General features: G+C 38.0%; 1 protein-coding gene across 3 annotated transcripts in view; it reads left to right on the plus strand.

Annotated features, from left to right (window-relative positions):
* Positions 1-16,503, plus strand: part of COPG2 (COPI coat complex subunit gamma 2) — a 129,823-nt gene that overhangs the window by 80,233 nt on the left and 33,087 nt on the right. For all 3 annotated transcript variants that reach the window (XM_032642459.1, XM_032642461.1, XM_032642460.1), the window contains 8 exons: positions 5,680-5,775; positions 6,074-6,317; positions 8,669-8,744; positions 9,594-9,697; positions 10,185-10,310; positions 11,289-11,351; positions 11,814-11,953; positions 12,518-12,689. In XM_032642459.1, the coding sequence (XP_032498350.1) occupies positions 5,680-5,775; positions 6,074-6,317; positions 8,669-8,744; positions 9,594-9,697; positions 10,185-10,310; positions 11,289-11,351; positions 11,814-11,953; positions 12,518-12,689 (1,021 nt within the window). The remainder of the gene's footprint in view (positions 1-5,679; positions 5,776-6,073; positions 6,318-8,668; positions 8,745-9,593; positions 9,698-10,184; positions 10,311-11,288; positions 11,352-11,813; positions 11,954-12,517; positions 12,690-16,503) is intronic.

The following is a 16,503-nucleotide window of genomic DNA, read 5'->3' on the forward strand; positions in this document are numbered from 1 at the left end:
CTATTTCCAAGTCTTAAAGATATTTTCCTATGTTTTATTGTAAATGTTTTACAGTTTAGCTTTTACATTTTGGTCTATGATCCAACTTGAATTAATATTTGTGTGTGATAAGTTCAGTTTTTTTCCATACTGATTTCCACCCATTCTAGCATAATTTGTTTAAAACACTTCTCTTTCCCCATTGGTGTGCCTTGGCATCTTTGTCTAAAAAGCAGATAACCATATAATTGTAGGTGTATTTCTGGGATCCATATCACATTCTATCGAACTATTTGTCAATCCTATGCCAGTACCTCACTGTATCAATTAATGTAGCTTTATGGTACCTCTTAAATATGTGGTCTTCCAACTTTGTCCTTCTTTTTTTTAATATTCTAGTTCCTATTTCCATATACAATTTAGAACCAACTTATAATTTCTGTAAAACAAAGCCTTCTAGGATTGTGATTGGGGTTGTGTTGAATCTATAATAAATTTGAGGAGAATTGATAGCTTAATATTATTTATTCTTCCAGTTTATGAATATGGTGTACCTCTCCCTTTATTTAGGTTTTCTTTGTTTTCCCTGAGCAGTGTTTTATAGCATTTATTCTAGAGGTCTTGCATGTCTTTTGTTAAATTTATGTATAAATATTTTATGCTTTTTAAATTCCATTTTATTAACATTTCTATTTCATTGTTTGCTACTAGTATATTAAAAATACGTTTTAGGGGCTTCCCTGGTGGTGCAGTGGTTGAGAGTCCGCCTGCCCATGCAGAGGACACGGGTTCATGCCCTGGTCCGGGAAGATCCCACATGCCACGGAGCGGCTAGGCCCATGAGCCATGGCTGCTGAGCCTGCGCGTCCAGAGCCTGTGCTCCACAACGGGAGAGGCCACAACAGTGGGAGGCCTGCGTACCGCAAAAAAAAAAAAAAAAAAAAAATCTTTTTTGTTTTTTAACTCTCCCATAATTTGGTATCCTTGCTGAGTCCCCTTATTGGTTCTAGTAGTTGTTATATGCATTCCTTAGGATTGTCCATATAAATAGTCATGTTATCTATGAATGGAGACATTTTTACTTCATTTCCAATCTAAATACCTTTCCTTTCTTTTTCTTGCCTTATTAAAATGACTGGGACTTCCAATACAGTGTTGAAGAGAACTGGTGAGAATGTGTCAGAGATCATCAAAATAGCAATAAATTTCAGTTAGAAGAATTAAAGTAAAAAGATATTATTCCTTCATTTTTATTTAATTCTCAGTCAAGAGGTATAGCTGACTCTGTTTACTCTCTTCTTGTATTTATCTACTTTTAAAAAACAAATGTAGCCTGTATATTCAAGTAGACATTTTGAATCTTTGGGAAACCTTGGGAGGTTATGAAGGTCATTTTGTAATATAGTTTATTGAATGAATCTCGTATGCTTGGATGTTTAAATAGTCTGCAGTATTTTGTGATTACAAATAATGCTGCAGTGGATAACTTTCTGCATGTGTTTTCTTGAAATTTTGGAGGTGTGTCCTCAGGGTAAATTCCTAGAAGTTCATATAGTAGATTGAAAGGTAAATAAATATGTAGTTTTGTAGAGAATGTTAAATTCTACCAGGAGTGTGAAAGAGTACCAGTTGCCCCATAGCCTTACCAATAGAGTACATATGTTGTATTTTGAAGTTTTTCCAGTCAGTTGGGTGAGAAAGGATATCTCAGTGTAGTTTTAATTTGAATTTGTCTTACGATGAGGGAAGGTAAACATTTTTGCATATTTTTAAAGATCATTTAATATCTCTTTTTTAATATTGTCTGCTCATATCTTTTTCCCATTTTCTATAAGATTTTTGGTCTTTTGTTTCCTCAGTTAAAGTTTTTTGTATATTAGGGATATTTTTTCTTCATCTGTGAAATGTGTTGTGGTATTTTCTCCCAGTTTGTCATTTGACTTTCCTTATGATGTCTTCTGTCATGCACAAGTTTTTAATTTTTATGTTGTCAAATTTGTTGATCTTTTTTTTTTTAACATCTTTATTGGAGTATAATTGCTTTACAATGTTGTGTTAGTTTCTGCTTTATAACAAAGTGAATCAGCTATATATATACATATATCCCCATACCTCTTCCCTCTTGTGTCTCCCTCCCTATCCCACCCCTCTAGGTGGTCACAAAGCACCAAGTTAATCTCCCTGTGCTATGTGGCTGCTTCCCACTAGCTATCGGTTTTACATTTGGTAGTGTATATATATCCATGCCACTCTCTCACTTTGTCCCAGGTTACCCTTCCCCCTCCCTGTGTCCTCAAGTCCATTCTCTAGTAGGTCTGCATCTTTTCCTGTCCTGCCCCTAGGTTCATCATGACCACTTTTCTTTTTTAGATTCTATATATATGTGTTAGCATACAGTATTTGTTTTTCTCTTTCTGACTTACTTCACTCTGTATGAAAGTCTCTAGGTCCATCCACCTCACTACAAATAACTCAGTTTCGTTTCTTTTTATGGCTGAGTAATATTCCATTGTATATATGTGCCACATCTTCTTTTGTCGATCTTTTCTTTTATTACATTGGGCCTTTGAGTAATAGTTAGAAAGCCTTTCCCTTCAGACTATAGAATCTGAATGGGTGTAAGAATTCACCCATGTTTTCTTCTAGTATATGTATAGTTTCATGTTTTACATTTAAATCTCTGATCCAGTGGATTTTATTATTGTATGTAAAATGAGAAGTGGATCTAATCTTATCCTTTTCCAGTGACTATCCAGTTGCCCCCCAAAATTTTATTTAAAATTCTGTCTTTGCCCAGTATTTGAGATATTACCTTTATCATATACTAAAGTTCCATATGTACTTGGGTCTATTTGGGGGCTTTCTATTCTGTTCTTTTGTTTTCTTTACCTATTCATGCACCAGTACTACACACTATTTTAAATATAGAAGCTTTGTAAGGATGTTTGAATATTACTACACACTATTTTAAATATAGAAGCTTTGTAAGGATGTTTGAATATCTGTTAGTCTCCTTTCATAGCTCTTTATTTTCATTGTTTCCCTAGCTGTTCTTACATGTTTATATTTCCTTATGAATTTTAGTATTAACTTGTCTAGCTTCATTTAAAAAAAATCTCAGGACTTCCTGGCAGTCCAGTAGTTAAGACTCTTTGCTTCTACTCTAGTGGGTGCGGGTTTGATCCCTGATTGGGGAACTAAGATTCCACATGCTGCATGGTGTGGCAAAAAAAACCCAAAATGAACAAACAAAAAAACCTCATTGGCATTTTTATTGGGATCATGTTAAATTTATAAGTTTTCTTAGGGGAGAACAAATAATGATGTTGAGATATCCTAATGAAGAAAAGGGATATTTCTTAATTTGTTCAAGTCTACTTTTGTGCCTTTCATGAATATTTTATAGTATTTTTTATATTAGATTTGAATGTTTTAAAAATTCTTTTATGTACTTTATTGTTGCTGTTATAAATCTTTTTTTACTCATTGTGTTTTCTAACTAGTTATTATTTGTGTATATGAATAGTATTATCTTTGCATTTTAACTTTACAGCCTGCTACCTTGCTGAATTATTTTATTGAGTTAGTTTTATCATAAATTCTCTAGGGTTTCCATGCTATACTGTTATATCATCTGTAAATAAAGATAGTTTTGTCTTTTAGTTTCTAATTCTTATTCCCCTAATTGTTTTCTCCTGTCTAATTGCATTGGCTAATAGTGCTGGAATAATGTCAAATAACAGTTGAGACAGTAGCATCCTTGTTTTGTTTCTGACCTTAAAGTAAATGACTCTTGGGGTTCCCTATTAAGTAATATGCTGGCAGTACGATTGAGGGGTGTGTGTGTGTGTGTGTGTGTTTGTGTGTGTGTGTATGTGTGTGTGTGTGTGTAAAATGGAAGTGTCTGTCCATTCCTGTTTTATTTTTTTAAGAATTTTTATTAGGAATGACTGTTGGATTTTATCAAAGGTTTTTCAACATCTATGGATATAGCCATGATTTTTCTCCTCAGACTCATTAATATTGATGAATGATATTAATTTTCTAATGTTGAATCATTCTTGCATTCTTAGTATAAATTCCATTTCATCATGGCATATTCTTTTCTTACTGTAGTGTTGGAGTCTGTTAGCTAATGTATCACTTAGAATTTTTGCATCAATGTTCATAAATGATTTCCATCTGTAATTTTTCTTTTTGTATGTATACCATCTTTATTAGGTTTATATATCAATGCTTCATAAAAGATTGTGGATGTTTTCTTTCATTTTCTATGCTCTGAAACAACATATATAGATTTGGGACTATCTGGTTGGCAGACAGTTCTCCCGTCTTCCATAAATTTCTTGCATTTCTGCACACCCTGCAAATTAGGCACTAACTGCCCTTTGTTTCCTACTGTACCAGTTTTGTTCCCTTTGTGTAGTGCAAGATCTCTTCCAGTCTCAAAAGATACAGCATCTCCCTAAAAGTAGTAAATGGCCGGTTTCCATACAGCCCTAGAAGATACAGCTAGTCCTGCCTCTAGAGCAAAAAGCAAACATGCTCATTGCCTAGTATAATAAAGGTAATGTTTCCCTTCTGAATAGAGGACTGGCATGCTTACTGCCCACTGTAAAATATTCAAGTTCCATATCTCAAAATCTCCTGTAATGCAGCCTACTGTGGGCTCAAGTATTATCCGGCCCTTTTTGCATTGTCCTATGGTAACTGGGGCTTAGGAAACTGACCCCCAAATGCTGATATCCTGGCTACTGCTTCTGCTGTCATTAAATAACTGTCTTTCATCTCTGATCCAGGATTCTTGTGTATTCTTCTAGCATCCATGAAATTGTAGCAGTCTAACCTGTTAGCTTGCAAGTAGGGTAAAATTTCACACTCTTTTTACTTCTTGACACTGGTCTTTAAAGTTGTGGTAAAAATTTCCTAGAAACCATTTTGTGAAATAGTTCCTTGGTAACTTTCTCTATTTCTTCTATGGAAATGAGTCTTTAAGCTTTTTATCTTTACTGTTCACTTTAAAATTTATATGTGAAAATTTTAAATGTAAAATTTTAAAATATGCTCAAAGCTTATTTGCTTGGAGTAAAGGGGTGGGGTCTTTTTTTTTTTAATTAATTAATTTTATTTATTTATTTTTGGCTGCACTGGGTCTTCATTGCTTGCTCGCGGGCTTTCTCTAGTTGCAGCAAGCAGGGGCTACTCTTCGTTGTGGTGCGCAGGCCTCTCGTTGCGGTGGCCTCTCTTGTTGCGGAGCACGGGCTTTAGGCACGCGGGCTTCCATAGTTGTGGCACGTGGGCTCAGTAGTTGTGGCTCGCGGGCTCCAGAGCGCAGGCTCAGCAGCTGTGGTGCACAGGCCCAGCTGCTCCACGGCATGTAGGATCTTCCTGGACCAGGCCTCGAACCCACGTCCCCTGCATTGGCAGGTGGGCTCTCAATCACTGTGCCACCAGGGAAGCCCTGAGGTCTCTTGAATACACTTCATTTTTACATTGCTTTTTATTTTCCTCTGAGGTCTCTTTTGCTTATCTTTCATGAAGAACCATTATTGTTATTTTAGTTAACTATAGTGCCTTCTTAGCTTACAGTAAATAAGTAGCTAAAGTTATAAAGATGAACGTCCTTTCTGTGTTTTCCTCTAGGTGGTAGTTGTACAGTCATTATAAAGGTGCATGTCCTTTTTGTTTGTTTTTCTACAGGTGGTGGTTGTACAGGCAATTAGCGCTCTCTGTCAGAAATACCCTCGAAAGCACAGCGTCATGATGACTTTCCTCTCCAACATGCTCCGAGATGACGTAGGTGCACTACTTTTTAATCATGTGAAGTTGCTCTCTTAAATTCTTATGCCATAGTATTTAAAGCAGCTTTCTTTATCATCTCAGTATGCATCTCAAATAATGTGCCTAATTCTGTTTTCTGTCTTATTACTAGACATGCTGTTGCTTTGGCTTTCCCACTTGGAGGAAAAAAACGCTTTTGTTTTTTTCATAATGGAAGGGAAATGAAATCTGAATGTTATAGCATGAGCCTTGGAGTATAAGCATTTCTCCAAAAAGTATCCTCAGAATGAATGGCAATTTTCTCTTTTGCCAGGGAGGCTTTGAATATAAGCGAGCCATTGTGGACTGCATAATCAGCATTGTGGAAGAGAACCCTGAGAGTAAAGAGGCAGGTCTAGCCCACCTTTGTGAATTCATCGAGGACTGTGAACACACTGTTCTGGCTACTAAGATTCTACATTTGTTGGGCAAAGAGGGCCCCAGAACGCCTGTCCCCTCCAAGTATATCCGCTTTATTTTTAATAGGGTGGTACTGGAGAATGAGGCTGTCAGAGCTGGTGAGTCATTGCAACACTAATAATGGTGTAACTGCTGATCTTGTGAAATGCTTATTAACTCAAGGGGGTGGTAATGAAATTGGAAAATGAAGTTGCAACGTCTATTTGATGGTGGGATCTTGGAGCACACTTAAGCCCCAGATGTACAGCTATTTCTTTGTATTCCATTTTCCATCCTGATTTCTGCCTGTATCAGAGACAAATAACCCTTGACTTTCGGTATGACAGAAGATTATGATGGCGTCATCCATTTTTTCCGAGTTATGGCCATAAGTATGAATGTCTGTGAAATTTGTGTGTCTTTCTGCCTCTGTAGTTTTATTTTATTTTATTTTTTTGTGGTACGCGGGCCTCTCACTGCTGTGGCCTCTCCCGTTGCGGAGCACAGGCTCCGGACACGCAGGCTCAGCGGCCATGGCTCACGGGCCCAGCCACTCCGCGGCATGTGGGATCCTCCTGGACTGGGGCATGAACCCGTGTCCCCTGCATTGGCAGGCGGACTCTCAACCACTGCGCCACCAGGGAAGCCCTCTGTAGTTTTTAAGTGACTTTTTAAACAGGGCTTAGGGTTTTTTTACTTCCTCCTCCCCTTAGCATGTGAACTGGTACAAATCTCCCCTGTTAAAACTATAAGCCTTCCTTTGATCCAATGTCTCTCACTAGCTACTGACCATACTTCCCTGTTATGTAACCTTGTAGGAGCTATTACTAGCTGCCCCTATGAACTTATTCTCCATTTTCTCTTCAACTCACTATAATCTTGCTCTCTCCCTTAAAAATCTTCTGAAGCTATTTTTTTTGGTAATTACTTATAAGCTAGTTGGAAAATCAAGTTAGACACTTCAATGTTCTTACCCTTGTTCACCTCAGTCAATTTGATGTACTGTTGGCCTAAACACTTCATGAAACTCTCTTCCCTTGGTTTCCACAATAGCCTGCATCTTTCCATCACTCCTCAGTCTTACTTATAGAGCTTCTGTTCCGTTCCTTAAAACGTTAGTTTTCCTTAGGGGTTTGTCTTCTCAACATACACATTCATTCTGGTGATCATTTCCAGAGCTCTGCTGATATGCTATGGCATTGCAGTCTCTTTCGTGAACTTGCACGTCTAGCTATCTAAGGCACTTTAAATTCAGCTTGAAATCCAAATTATCCCAAACAGAAATCCTCACCTATATCATCCACTCAGTTGCAAGGCTAGAACCTTACCCTATTGTTTTATAACCCCCATCTATCCTTTGGCAAAGTTCTTTCCATTCTGTCTCCTCAAAATGCATTTCTTCATTGTCTTTTTTCGTAGATTTCCTGAGGGCTGCATTAGGCTCCCATCCATTTCAGTTGCCCAACTAGTCTGACTGCTTGTAGTCTCGCCCATATCCAGTATATTCTCCACACTCTGCTACCAAAGTGGTCGTTAGACACAAAATCTCACAAATTTAGAGTAGTACACTCTGCTACAAATACACAGATTCATCCTGTATTTAACACCCGTTAATAATAGCCTTGAGGTTGAACCATAACCGAATTTTGTTTTGTCTCTAGTCTCTCACTTTTCTCCTGCTCTCCAGCACAGGTCTAGTGCTTCAGCCTTGCTCAGCTGTGTCCAGTCCCAGGATCTTGCCACACTTTCTTGTCTGGCCTGAGAGCCTTGGTACTTTTTATTCTCTCTCCCTCAAATGCTCTTTTCCTGCCCTCTGGCTAACTGTATTTGTTCTTCAGACTTTAGCTCAAGTAATAAGTGTCAACTCCTTGTCTGTCTCCTCCTCCTCCAATTCTGACTTACGTTCCTTTCTCTACTCACGTAGTACCCTGGATATAGTCCTACCATGGACTTCCTGTGCTATGTTCTAACTACCTCTTTACTTACCTGTCTTTCCCACTGGAGTACAACTCCTTGATGTCTTCTGTCTTTCTGCCTCCAGCATCTAGCACAACTCCTGACAAAGGTTAAGTAAGCAGTAAACCTCTGTTGATACAGTGACTTTTAATAGTAGAGTTTTTTGGGTTTTTGTTTTTGTTTTTTAATGTGTGGGGCTGGTTGTTTAAGATTAGAGCTTAATCAGTGTGGTATATAAGGAGCTGGACTGGAAGATAGCTCATATAAGGAATACATATGATCCTTTTTCCTCAATGCATGGCAAGTTTTCTTACTTAGAGCTCTCTTGGGCCTGCTGATTTCTATTTATGCTTAAATGGATCAAGGAAATAAGATCAAGAAACTCACAGTAAAACAGTAAGAGTTTATTCCAACTGAACACGGGGACACTCCTCTATTTTTTTTTTTTTAAATGATTACTGCTTGACTCTGAAAAGCCAATATTCATGTTGTTTTGTTTTATGCTCCATTACAGCTGCTGTGAGTGCTTTGGCTAAATTTGGGGCTCAGAATGAGAATCTTCTCCCAAGTATCCTAGTACTCTTACAAAGGTAATTAAAAGAATGTCTTTTTCTTTTCTTTTATTTTCTTTTTAAAATAAGAATGCCATGTGGCTGAATAGAGAATTCCTCATTGTACCATATCAAAATGCATTGCAGGACCTAAGAGTAGAGCTGATGGAGTCAGGGCAAATGGCATTTTTCTTATTCTTCTGGTAATTTTGCATGTGCTAAGTACATGTAAAATTTGACTTCTAATTTCTCTTGCATGATTTTGAGGAAGTGACTTAAATACATGTGCCTCAATTTGTATAACAGGGGCCAACTTCAAAGAGATTCACTATGTAGAGTTGAAAATACCAGCTTTTCATGGTCTCCTTGACTCCCTATTTGATGAGGAAAAGACTTGCTTTAGCAAACACTCTGTGATTACGCCTTGTAATTGAAGCAGAAAAATTACAAGCCAAAGGCTGGCTGGTTTAAATCAAATAAATTGCCATTTGAGTGATATCAATGCCTGGATTCGGAATGCTTTTTAGTATCCTTGGAAAGTATAATATTACCATTTTTAAATTATATTCGAAGTCTAAGTCTTTACCAGGGTCATGTGGTTGCAGATCCAAGAATAGACTCCAAACTGCTATTTTATGTTATTGTGTCCTTCCTAATTATTTTAATGCCTACTTATGTAGTGCTTCTGATTCATAATGACACCATTTCTTTACCATTTGAGAACAGTACCTGATATTTGTGGAGATTTTAGGATCTGCCGTTGGCTGTTGTTGAGCTCTTTTATAAAGGCAGTATCGGATGGCCTGGATCGTGTCCTTTAGGTATAGTGGTAAAGCTATTGGAAATCATTAAGGTGCTGTGACATGTATCTTCTGTATCCCTGGACAGGTGTATGATGGATACTGATGATGAGGTACGGGATAGAGCTACCTTCTATCTGAACGTGCTGCAGCAGAGGCAGATGGCGCTGAACGCTACATATATCTTCAATGGTCAGTGAGAGCCAAGAATGGAGACAAGTACACTTTTGTTCCACAAATGGTGTCTGAGAAGCATATCCATGATGATTTGCATATGAGCTGGCTTCACTAGGCAAAATGCTTGGTTTCTGTCTTTGAATGCACTTCCATTTCTAGGGAGACCTAAAGTATGTAAAAGCCCAAAGAATATTGCTTTTTCCTGATCCTCCTTGAGCTCCCTCTTGGATGGGTTTACCTTTTTTTCCCTTATGCTATCATCGTTTCCATGGGTCTCCATTGCTTTGTTTTCTGGAAGATACTTCTATTTTGTTGAAAATTCCTATGCTCTGCTCCTATGCTTCCTTGGATGAAATTATAAGAGCCTTTATTTTTTATTATTTAGGTTATAAAATCTGTGGTTATAGTTTTCTTTAGAAAGCTTAGATAAATATTACAAATCTGGGCCTATCTGGGTCCTAGGATTGGCAAGAAGTAGTGCTGAGAGTTTTCTGTTTCATAGGTCTGACAGTCTCTGTACCAGGGATGGAGAAAGCCTTACACCAGTACACACTGGAGCCTTCAGAAAAGCCCTTTGATATGAAATCTATTCCTCTTGCTATGGCTGCTGTCTTTGAACAGAAAGCAGGTAAGGGGAACACCGTTAGTTTTTCTATGTATAAGTAGTTTTACACCAATAAAATACACTGTTAGCATATTTTCTTTAATATTTCTTTTAATGGTCACTGCTTCTAATCTTACAGAACTAAGATGGATGATACTTTTTTTTTTCCCCCCCGGTACGCGGGCCTCTCACTGTTGTGGCCCCTCCCGTTGCGGAGCACAGGCTCCGGACGCGCAGGCCCAGCGGCCATGGCTCACGGGCCCAGCCACTCCGCGGCATGTGGGATCTTCCTGGACCAGGGCATGAACCCGTGTCCCCTGCATCGGCAGGCAGACTCTAAACCACTGCGCCACCAAGGAAGCCCCCTGGATGATTCTTTTTAAATTAGGGTTTTAAATTTTTTTCCCTTGTTTTCTCATGAAAGCAAGAATATGAATTGTGACTCAGATTGAAATTTTTTTTTTTAATGCTAAGTGTTACAGCGTTTGAAGTTAGTTGTCACCGTGTGTTTCAGAGCAGTAATTGTGCTGTCACCTCTTATTTTTATTTTCCGATATTAGTTAACTTCTTAATTAATTTTTCTGTTGGAGGCTTAAAAAAATAAAGGAACAAAGTGTGTAGTGGTTAGAACCGAAAATGAAAGAGCTTACGCTTTCAACATTTTCAGGTTTTTTGTTGGTACTATATAAATAGTTTTTCCTGTTTGAATCACGAGATTTGTTTTATAAACTGTTCCTCCTTTTAAGAGTAATTAATAAAAACATTTCGGTCCATTAAAGCAAATTTTGTATTTTTAGGACTTACTTTATTATTTCATAAAATATGTTCACTAAATACATTTTGAGTGTTCCTCCAAAAAAGATGACAGAGAACCTCCTGGTATGATTCAGCACTAGCACCTTACGTTTATCTGCTTAACGTTTCTGTCCTCATCTCCTGCCTGCATGTTTGGCTTGATAGTAGGAGGGAAGCTCATTTGATTGCTCATACTTGTCTTTGTAGAAATCACACTGACGGCTACTAAGCCCGAGAAGTTGGCTCCTTCCAGGCAAGACATTTTCCAAGGTATGATGATTTGATGTGTAGAAGCAGTAGCCTAGCACCCGAGGCATTGTAAGTATAATGAAGGCCACTACTTTTGTTCAATTTGATTAATTCTCAGTACGGGAGATCGTTGTATGGCCGAATATTGATTGTCCTAGCTTACAGTTGCGGGCGCTACCTGGAGTCTGTGGGACTTTCCAATTTCCAGTTGCCAGCTTACGGAGAATGCTTTTCTTACTCTGTATCAGGGAACTCAAATTCTATGAAATTAGGAATTAAGTTTGTCTGTCTGTTTGTTGCTTTTAGTAATTGAGTGTATAAACTCTTACTTAAAAGATTATTTCACTAAAGCTTGGGGACACATTAGTTGAGTGTTCAACTATTAGTAAGACTATGGAAACTTAAAACATTTTAGACACCCAGAGTAATGTCTTCCCTATCTTCTTACTTTCCTCCTCCTTTTCTTTCCTTTTTTCTTGATAGAACAACTGGCTGTCATTCCTGAGTTTATGAATCTAGGACCCTTGTTCAAGTCTTCTGAGCCTGTTCAACTTACAGAAGCAGAGACAGAATATTTTGTTCGTTGTATCAAGCACATGTTTACCAATCATATTGTGTTCCAGGTGAGATAAGTGCCAGAACTGGCTCCACTAAGGGGTTTAGTATTAATCGCCTTTTAGTTTATGATTCTCGTTCCTTTTATAGAGAAGCAAATTTAGCAGCATATCTGGTTTTCTTTCCTAACTCCATAGCTGTAGAGATGTGATGGATAGCTTTTGATGATTTAAATTTAAAAAGACATAAAACTGAAATGTCTGAAGAAGTTGGACAGCATAAAGTATAACCTGTGGAAAAAATAATCATCATTTAATATCAGGGTAAAATAAGTGCGTCATTCCAAGAACTTGGATTTCAGTTTGGTTCTCAGACAGCTATCAGACTTCTACCATCTTGTTTGGTAGAACTCAGTCTCAGGAAGGAGGAAAACACTGGTTAATATAAACAAAAAAGACCTCAAGAATAAGGTTATCCTCGTTGCCTCAGGAAAAATCTTAGGGGGAGACATGCGTGGTGTTTAGAAAGTATAGAGGGTTCCAGAACTCAGTCGTGGGTTATGGGTGGGAAGGAACAACTTGCTTGCAAACAGTTCTTCTCCTTCATAACTTTCCTATTTGCTGACTTTTCAGTTTGACTGTACCAATACTCTCAATGACCAGCTACTGGAGAAAGTGACAGTGCAGGTGGAACCATCAGATTCCTATGAAGTGCTGTGTTGTATCCCAGTCCCCAGCCTACCTTATAATCAACCAGGAATATGCTACACTCTTGTTCGTTTACCTGATGATGACTCTACAGCAGGTAATAACAGAATGGAAGAGATATGATTAAGAGTGCATTACCACTTGAGCTCTTAAATGTCTGGACAGATGTTTGGGGTTCAAGAATTGGTTTCTTTTCTGGAATTAAATGATGGTATATTTATAAAATGAGTTACTGCTTACAGAAATATTAATTTTATAACCAAGTTTCTGAGTAAAATATGCTGGACATTTAATTGTAAAACAGAAACTGGATGTATACAGTGGTAGCCCAAAGAGGAACTCAGACTTTCTGTTGGAACAGTGTCACCACTAGTGAGGGTTCATATACCTGATGTCTCCTATGAAGGATCATGGCCTAATTCTCCCTGAATGTTTCTTTCCAGGGCATCCTAAGGACTTTTTATTTAGTAGATCCATGGCATCATAAAATATATTGTTTTTAAGGGTCCTGTAACACGAGGCAAGTGTCTAAGAGTATGTCTCAGCCTAATGAGTGGCTTAGCCAACATCTGTGTATCCACATTTGAGAAGGGCTTGTAATCTGCTTGACCTGTATGCAGTCTTGGGGGTGGGGTGGGGTGGGGTGGGGGAGGCCTGTGAAGAACAGCCAATTGCTAGTGCCAGTGGTATTTACAAATTGGGGGTTTGAGATCTTCTAACCTATGAATGTCTAGTATTTGTTGTACTTGATTTCTTTTTCCCATTTTCCCACCTGAGTTCTTTTCTTCCCATATTCACTGCAGAGTTTTCACAACTGTTACCCAGTTTTCTCTGAAATAAGCACACACATTGCACTTACATTTTGAACAATTTTTATTACTAGTACAGGAAAAAACAATTTTTACTACTAATACAGGAAAAAACAATTTTTACTACTAATACAGGAAAAATCAGATAGAAGTTAACAAATATTGGGAAAGTTACAGAGTTACAAGAAATCGTAAAAGCACTAGTAAATAGTTATCCCTGGTCATCATTCATTACATTTGGGGCTTAACCTGTCTTCCCTTAGCCCCTCTCCCAACTCCCTTTTTAGATGTTGGTTCTGGGAGCCCCTGCCCAATCTTACCTGTGTTGGATGATAGACCAGGCTACTCAACTCTAGCACGAGGTAGATTCAAGTTGGCACCATTGCTGGGTGTGAACCCCAGGTTGTTCCCTCTGGCCCTGGGTGGACCTGCAGTTGCGGCCACCCTGGATCCATAAGCTCCTGGGTAGGAAGGCACTTTCCTATCTGGCCTCCACTATTTCTCCTTCGAGCATTAGGCCATCCAACTTTAACCTTTAATTACCTCCTTTATCCCTTTATGAGGTTTCTCTTATTCCATTCCCTTTTAGCTTCACTTTCTTTCCTGGTCTGTTTCCCTCTGGTTAGATTTGACTTATGTCCACCAGCCAGTAATTAAGCTGGCTGTACTCTTATGTAAATAAAGCTAGTTTTATTTACCCTTATTCTAAACCAGTATCTGGGCCCAATCTTAATGTAGCCCTATGGCTTCTGCCATCATCCTGGGATACACCATACTTCTTCAGTTTTTTCCAGTAGGCACCTCTCCATATTTCAAAATTCTAACCCCATTTTACTTCCCACTAAGTTTCTGTTTTTTAAGGGATGCCATTACTTCGCCACTTAATTTTGGAAGCAAAATGCTGAACTCATTGGTTAAAGAATCAAGCTCTCCCCAATTGAGAATACTAGCTCCTCCCATTTCCCCAGGTTCACTTGGATAACTGATAACTCAGGTGCCTCACACACCAGGGAGTGGTTCTAACAGAATACAATAAATACAATTTTACAATATCAAAATACATAAAACAACAATATTGAAATTACAGAAGTTACATATAGTATAGGAGAAAACAACAACAACAGAAAACACTTCTACTAAGACAGAAAGCATAGGGAGGTTTTCTTACCCCTCGTTACTGTGGAGTTAATTTCTTTTTAAAACAGATCTTACAAATTAGCCCAGAGGTTTCAACCTTTGGTCTGCTGGCTATGGACTCTTTTGCTCGATGGTTGTTAGTATTTTGTCTATAAAAATTTGTCATTTGGAGAATTTTCTTTCTTTTCTGTTAAATTCAAAGGGTTTGCTGGTTGATGTTAAAACTTAGTTATAAACTCTTGTGATTGCATCTTGGAGAAAAGAAATGGAATTCTTCCAATGGAAGTCTCAACACTTGGACTTTTAAAATTTTGTTAGTAGTTGATTTACGTTTTACCTATCATTTACCTGCTTAAAAAAAAACTCCTTTCTATTCTTTAGTCTTTGTTAGAAACTCTAAAATTTTTAATCCATGGCCAATCCAAAGTCTTTGCTGTGCAATGAATAGAAGTGAAATACCAGGGCATAGGTGGTAATAAGAGTCTTTTCCACATGCCTTCCTTTCAGCATTTTCCCATTGCAGATATTCTGGATTTTACCAATCACCTGAAGATCTATACATCAATCACCTCTGCTTGTCTCATCTCAGAAAATATATTTTCCGTATAGTCACAGAAAAAAATAGAAATTCTATAGATTGTGATTTCCTTCAACTTGAAAACTGTATAGAATAGAAAGTAATGTAGGTTTTGGAGATAGATAAATTCGATTTGAATTCTGACTCTGTTACACACTGAGTGTGTAATCATAGGCAAGTTATTTGATCTCTGTAAACCTTCTAGGATTGTTGTAAGGATAAAATGAAATTAAGTAACGTGATTAGCGTGGTGCCAGACACATAGTAAATACTTAATAGATAGAGGCTATTATTGTTTCAATTCTGAAACTATCCACTTTCTCCTTTTATCCTCTTTAACAATCAAGTCTTTCACAGTTCAAAAGACACCCACCCACCCATATCCTCAGAAAGTTATTCCATCACCTGTTCTTACCTTTTCTGTATCTTTAAACTTTCCCACTCCTCCTTACTTTATAAGTATACAAAAAATCTATGCCATCTGAAAAAATTTACTTTAACTCAACATCAAGATATTACCATAACTCCTTCCCTGAAATCCTGGGCAAATTGTGGAAAGAGTAATCAACATCATAAGTCTCAATTTAGTCCTACTTATCTTCCATCCTCCAACAACTACTCTTTACTGAAAAATTTCTAGAAAAGCCTTCAAGGCAGCATGCTTTCTTAGTGTCCTTTCTCATCCAGCAACGTTCCTTCCTCTGAATGTTTATTACACCAGTAACAACATATATATGCAACATTCTACAAATTTTTCCCCACTTTGGACCTCTGTAATGACTCTACCTTTTTGCTTTATTACTTACTCAGAACCATTCTAATCCCTATATTGCTTTTATTATTGAACTCTTGGTCCTCATTGCATCATTATTTCTCATTTCAACAAATTTAGATAACTCATTTAAATAGCCTTCAATAGAAAATATCCATACTAAGATCAAGTTTAACAGGACATGTATATGAGTTTCTCTTTCTGGTTTTTTTTTTTGTGTGTTTTTTTTGTGTTTTTTTTTTTTTTTTGCGGTACGCGGGCCTCTCACTGTTGTGGCCTCTCCCATTGCGGAGCACAGGCTCCGGATGCGCAGGCTCAGCGGTCATGGCTCACGGGCCCAGCCGCTCCGCGACACGTGGGATCTTCCCAGACCGGGGCACGAACCCGTGTCCCCTGCATCGTTAGGCGGACTCTCAACCACTGCGCCACCAGGGAAGCCCTCTCTGTTTTTCATTAGGGATGCTGCCTCCCATTTAACAATTCATAACTCTTTCATATTATACATACATACTGCAGTTCTTGCAGTTCTACATTTCCTTAAACCTTTATCTTAATGAGCTACCACAGGATCCTGATGGACTCCAATCTCTTCGCTGAATCTGTTTTCTCCATTCCA

The sequence above is a fragment of the Phocoena sinus genome, chromosome 9 (assembly GCF_008692025.1).
Source record: "Phocoena sinus isolate mPhoSin1 chromosome 9, mPhoSin1.pri, whole genome shotgun sequence".
NCBI lineage: Eukaryota > Metazoa > Chordata > Mammalia > Artiodactyla > Phocoenidae > Phocoena > Phocoena sinus.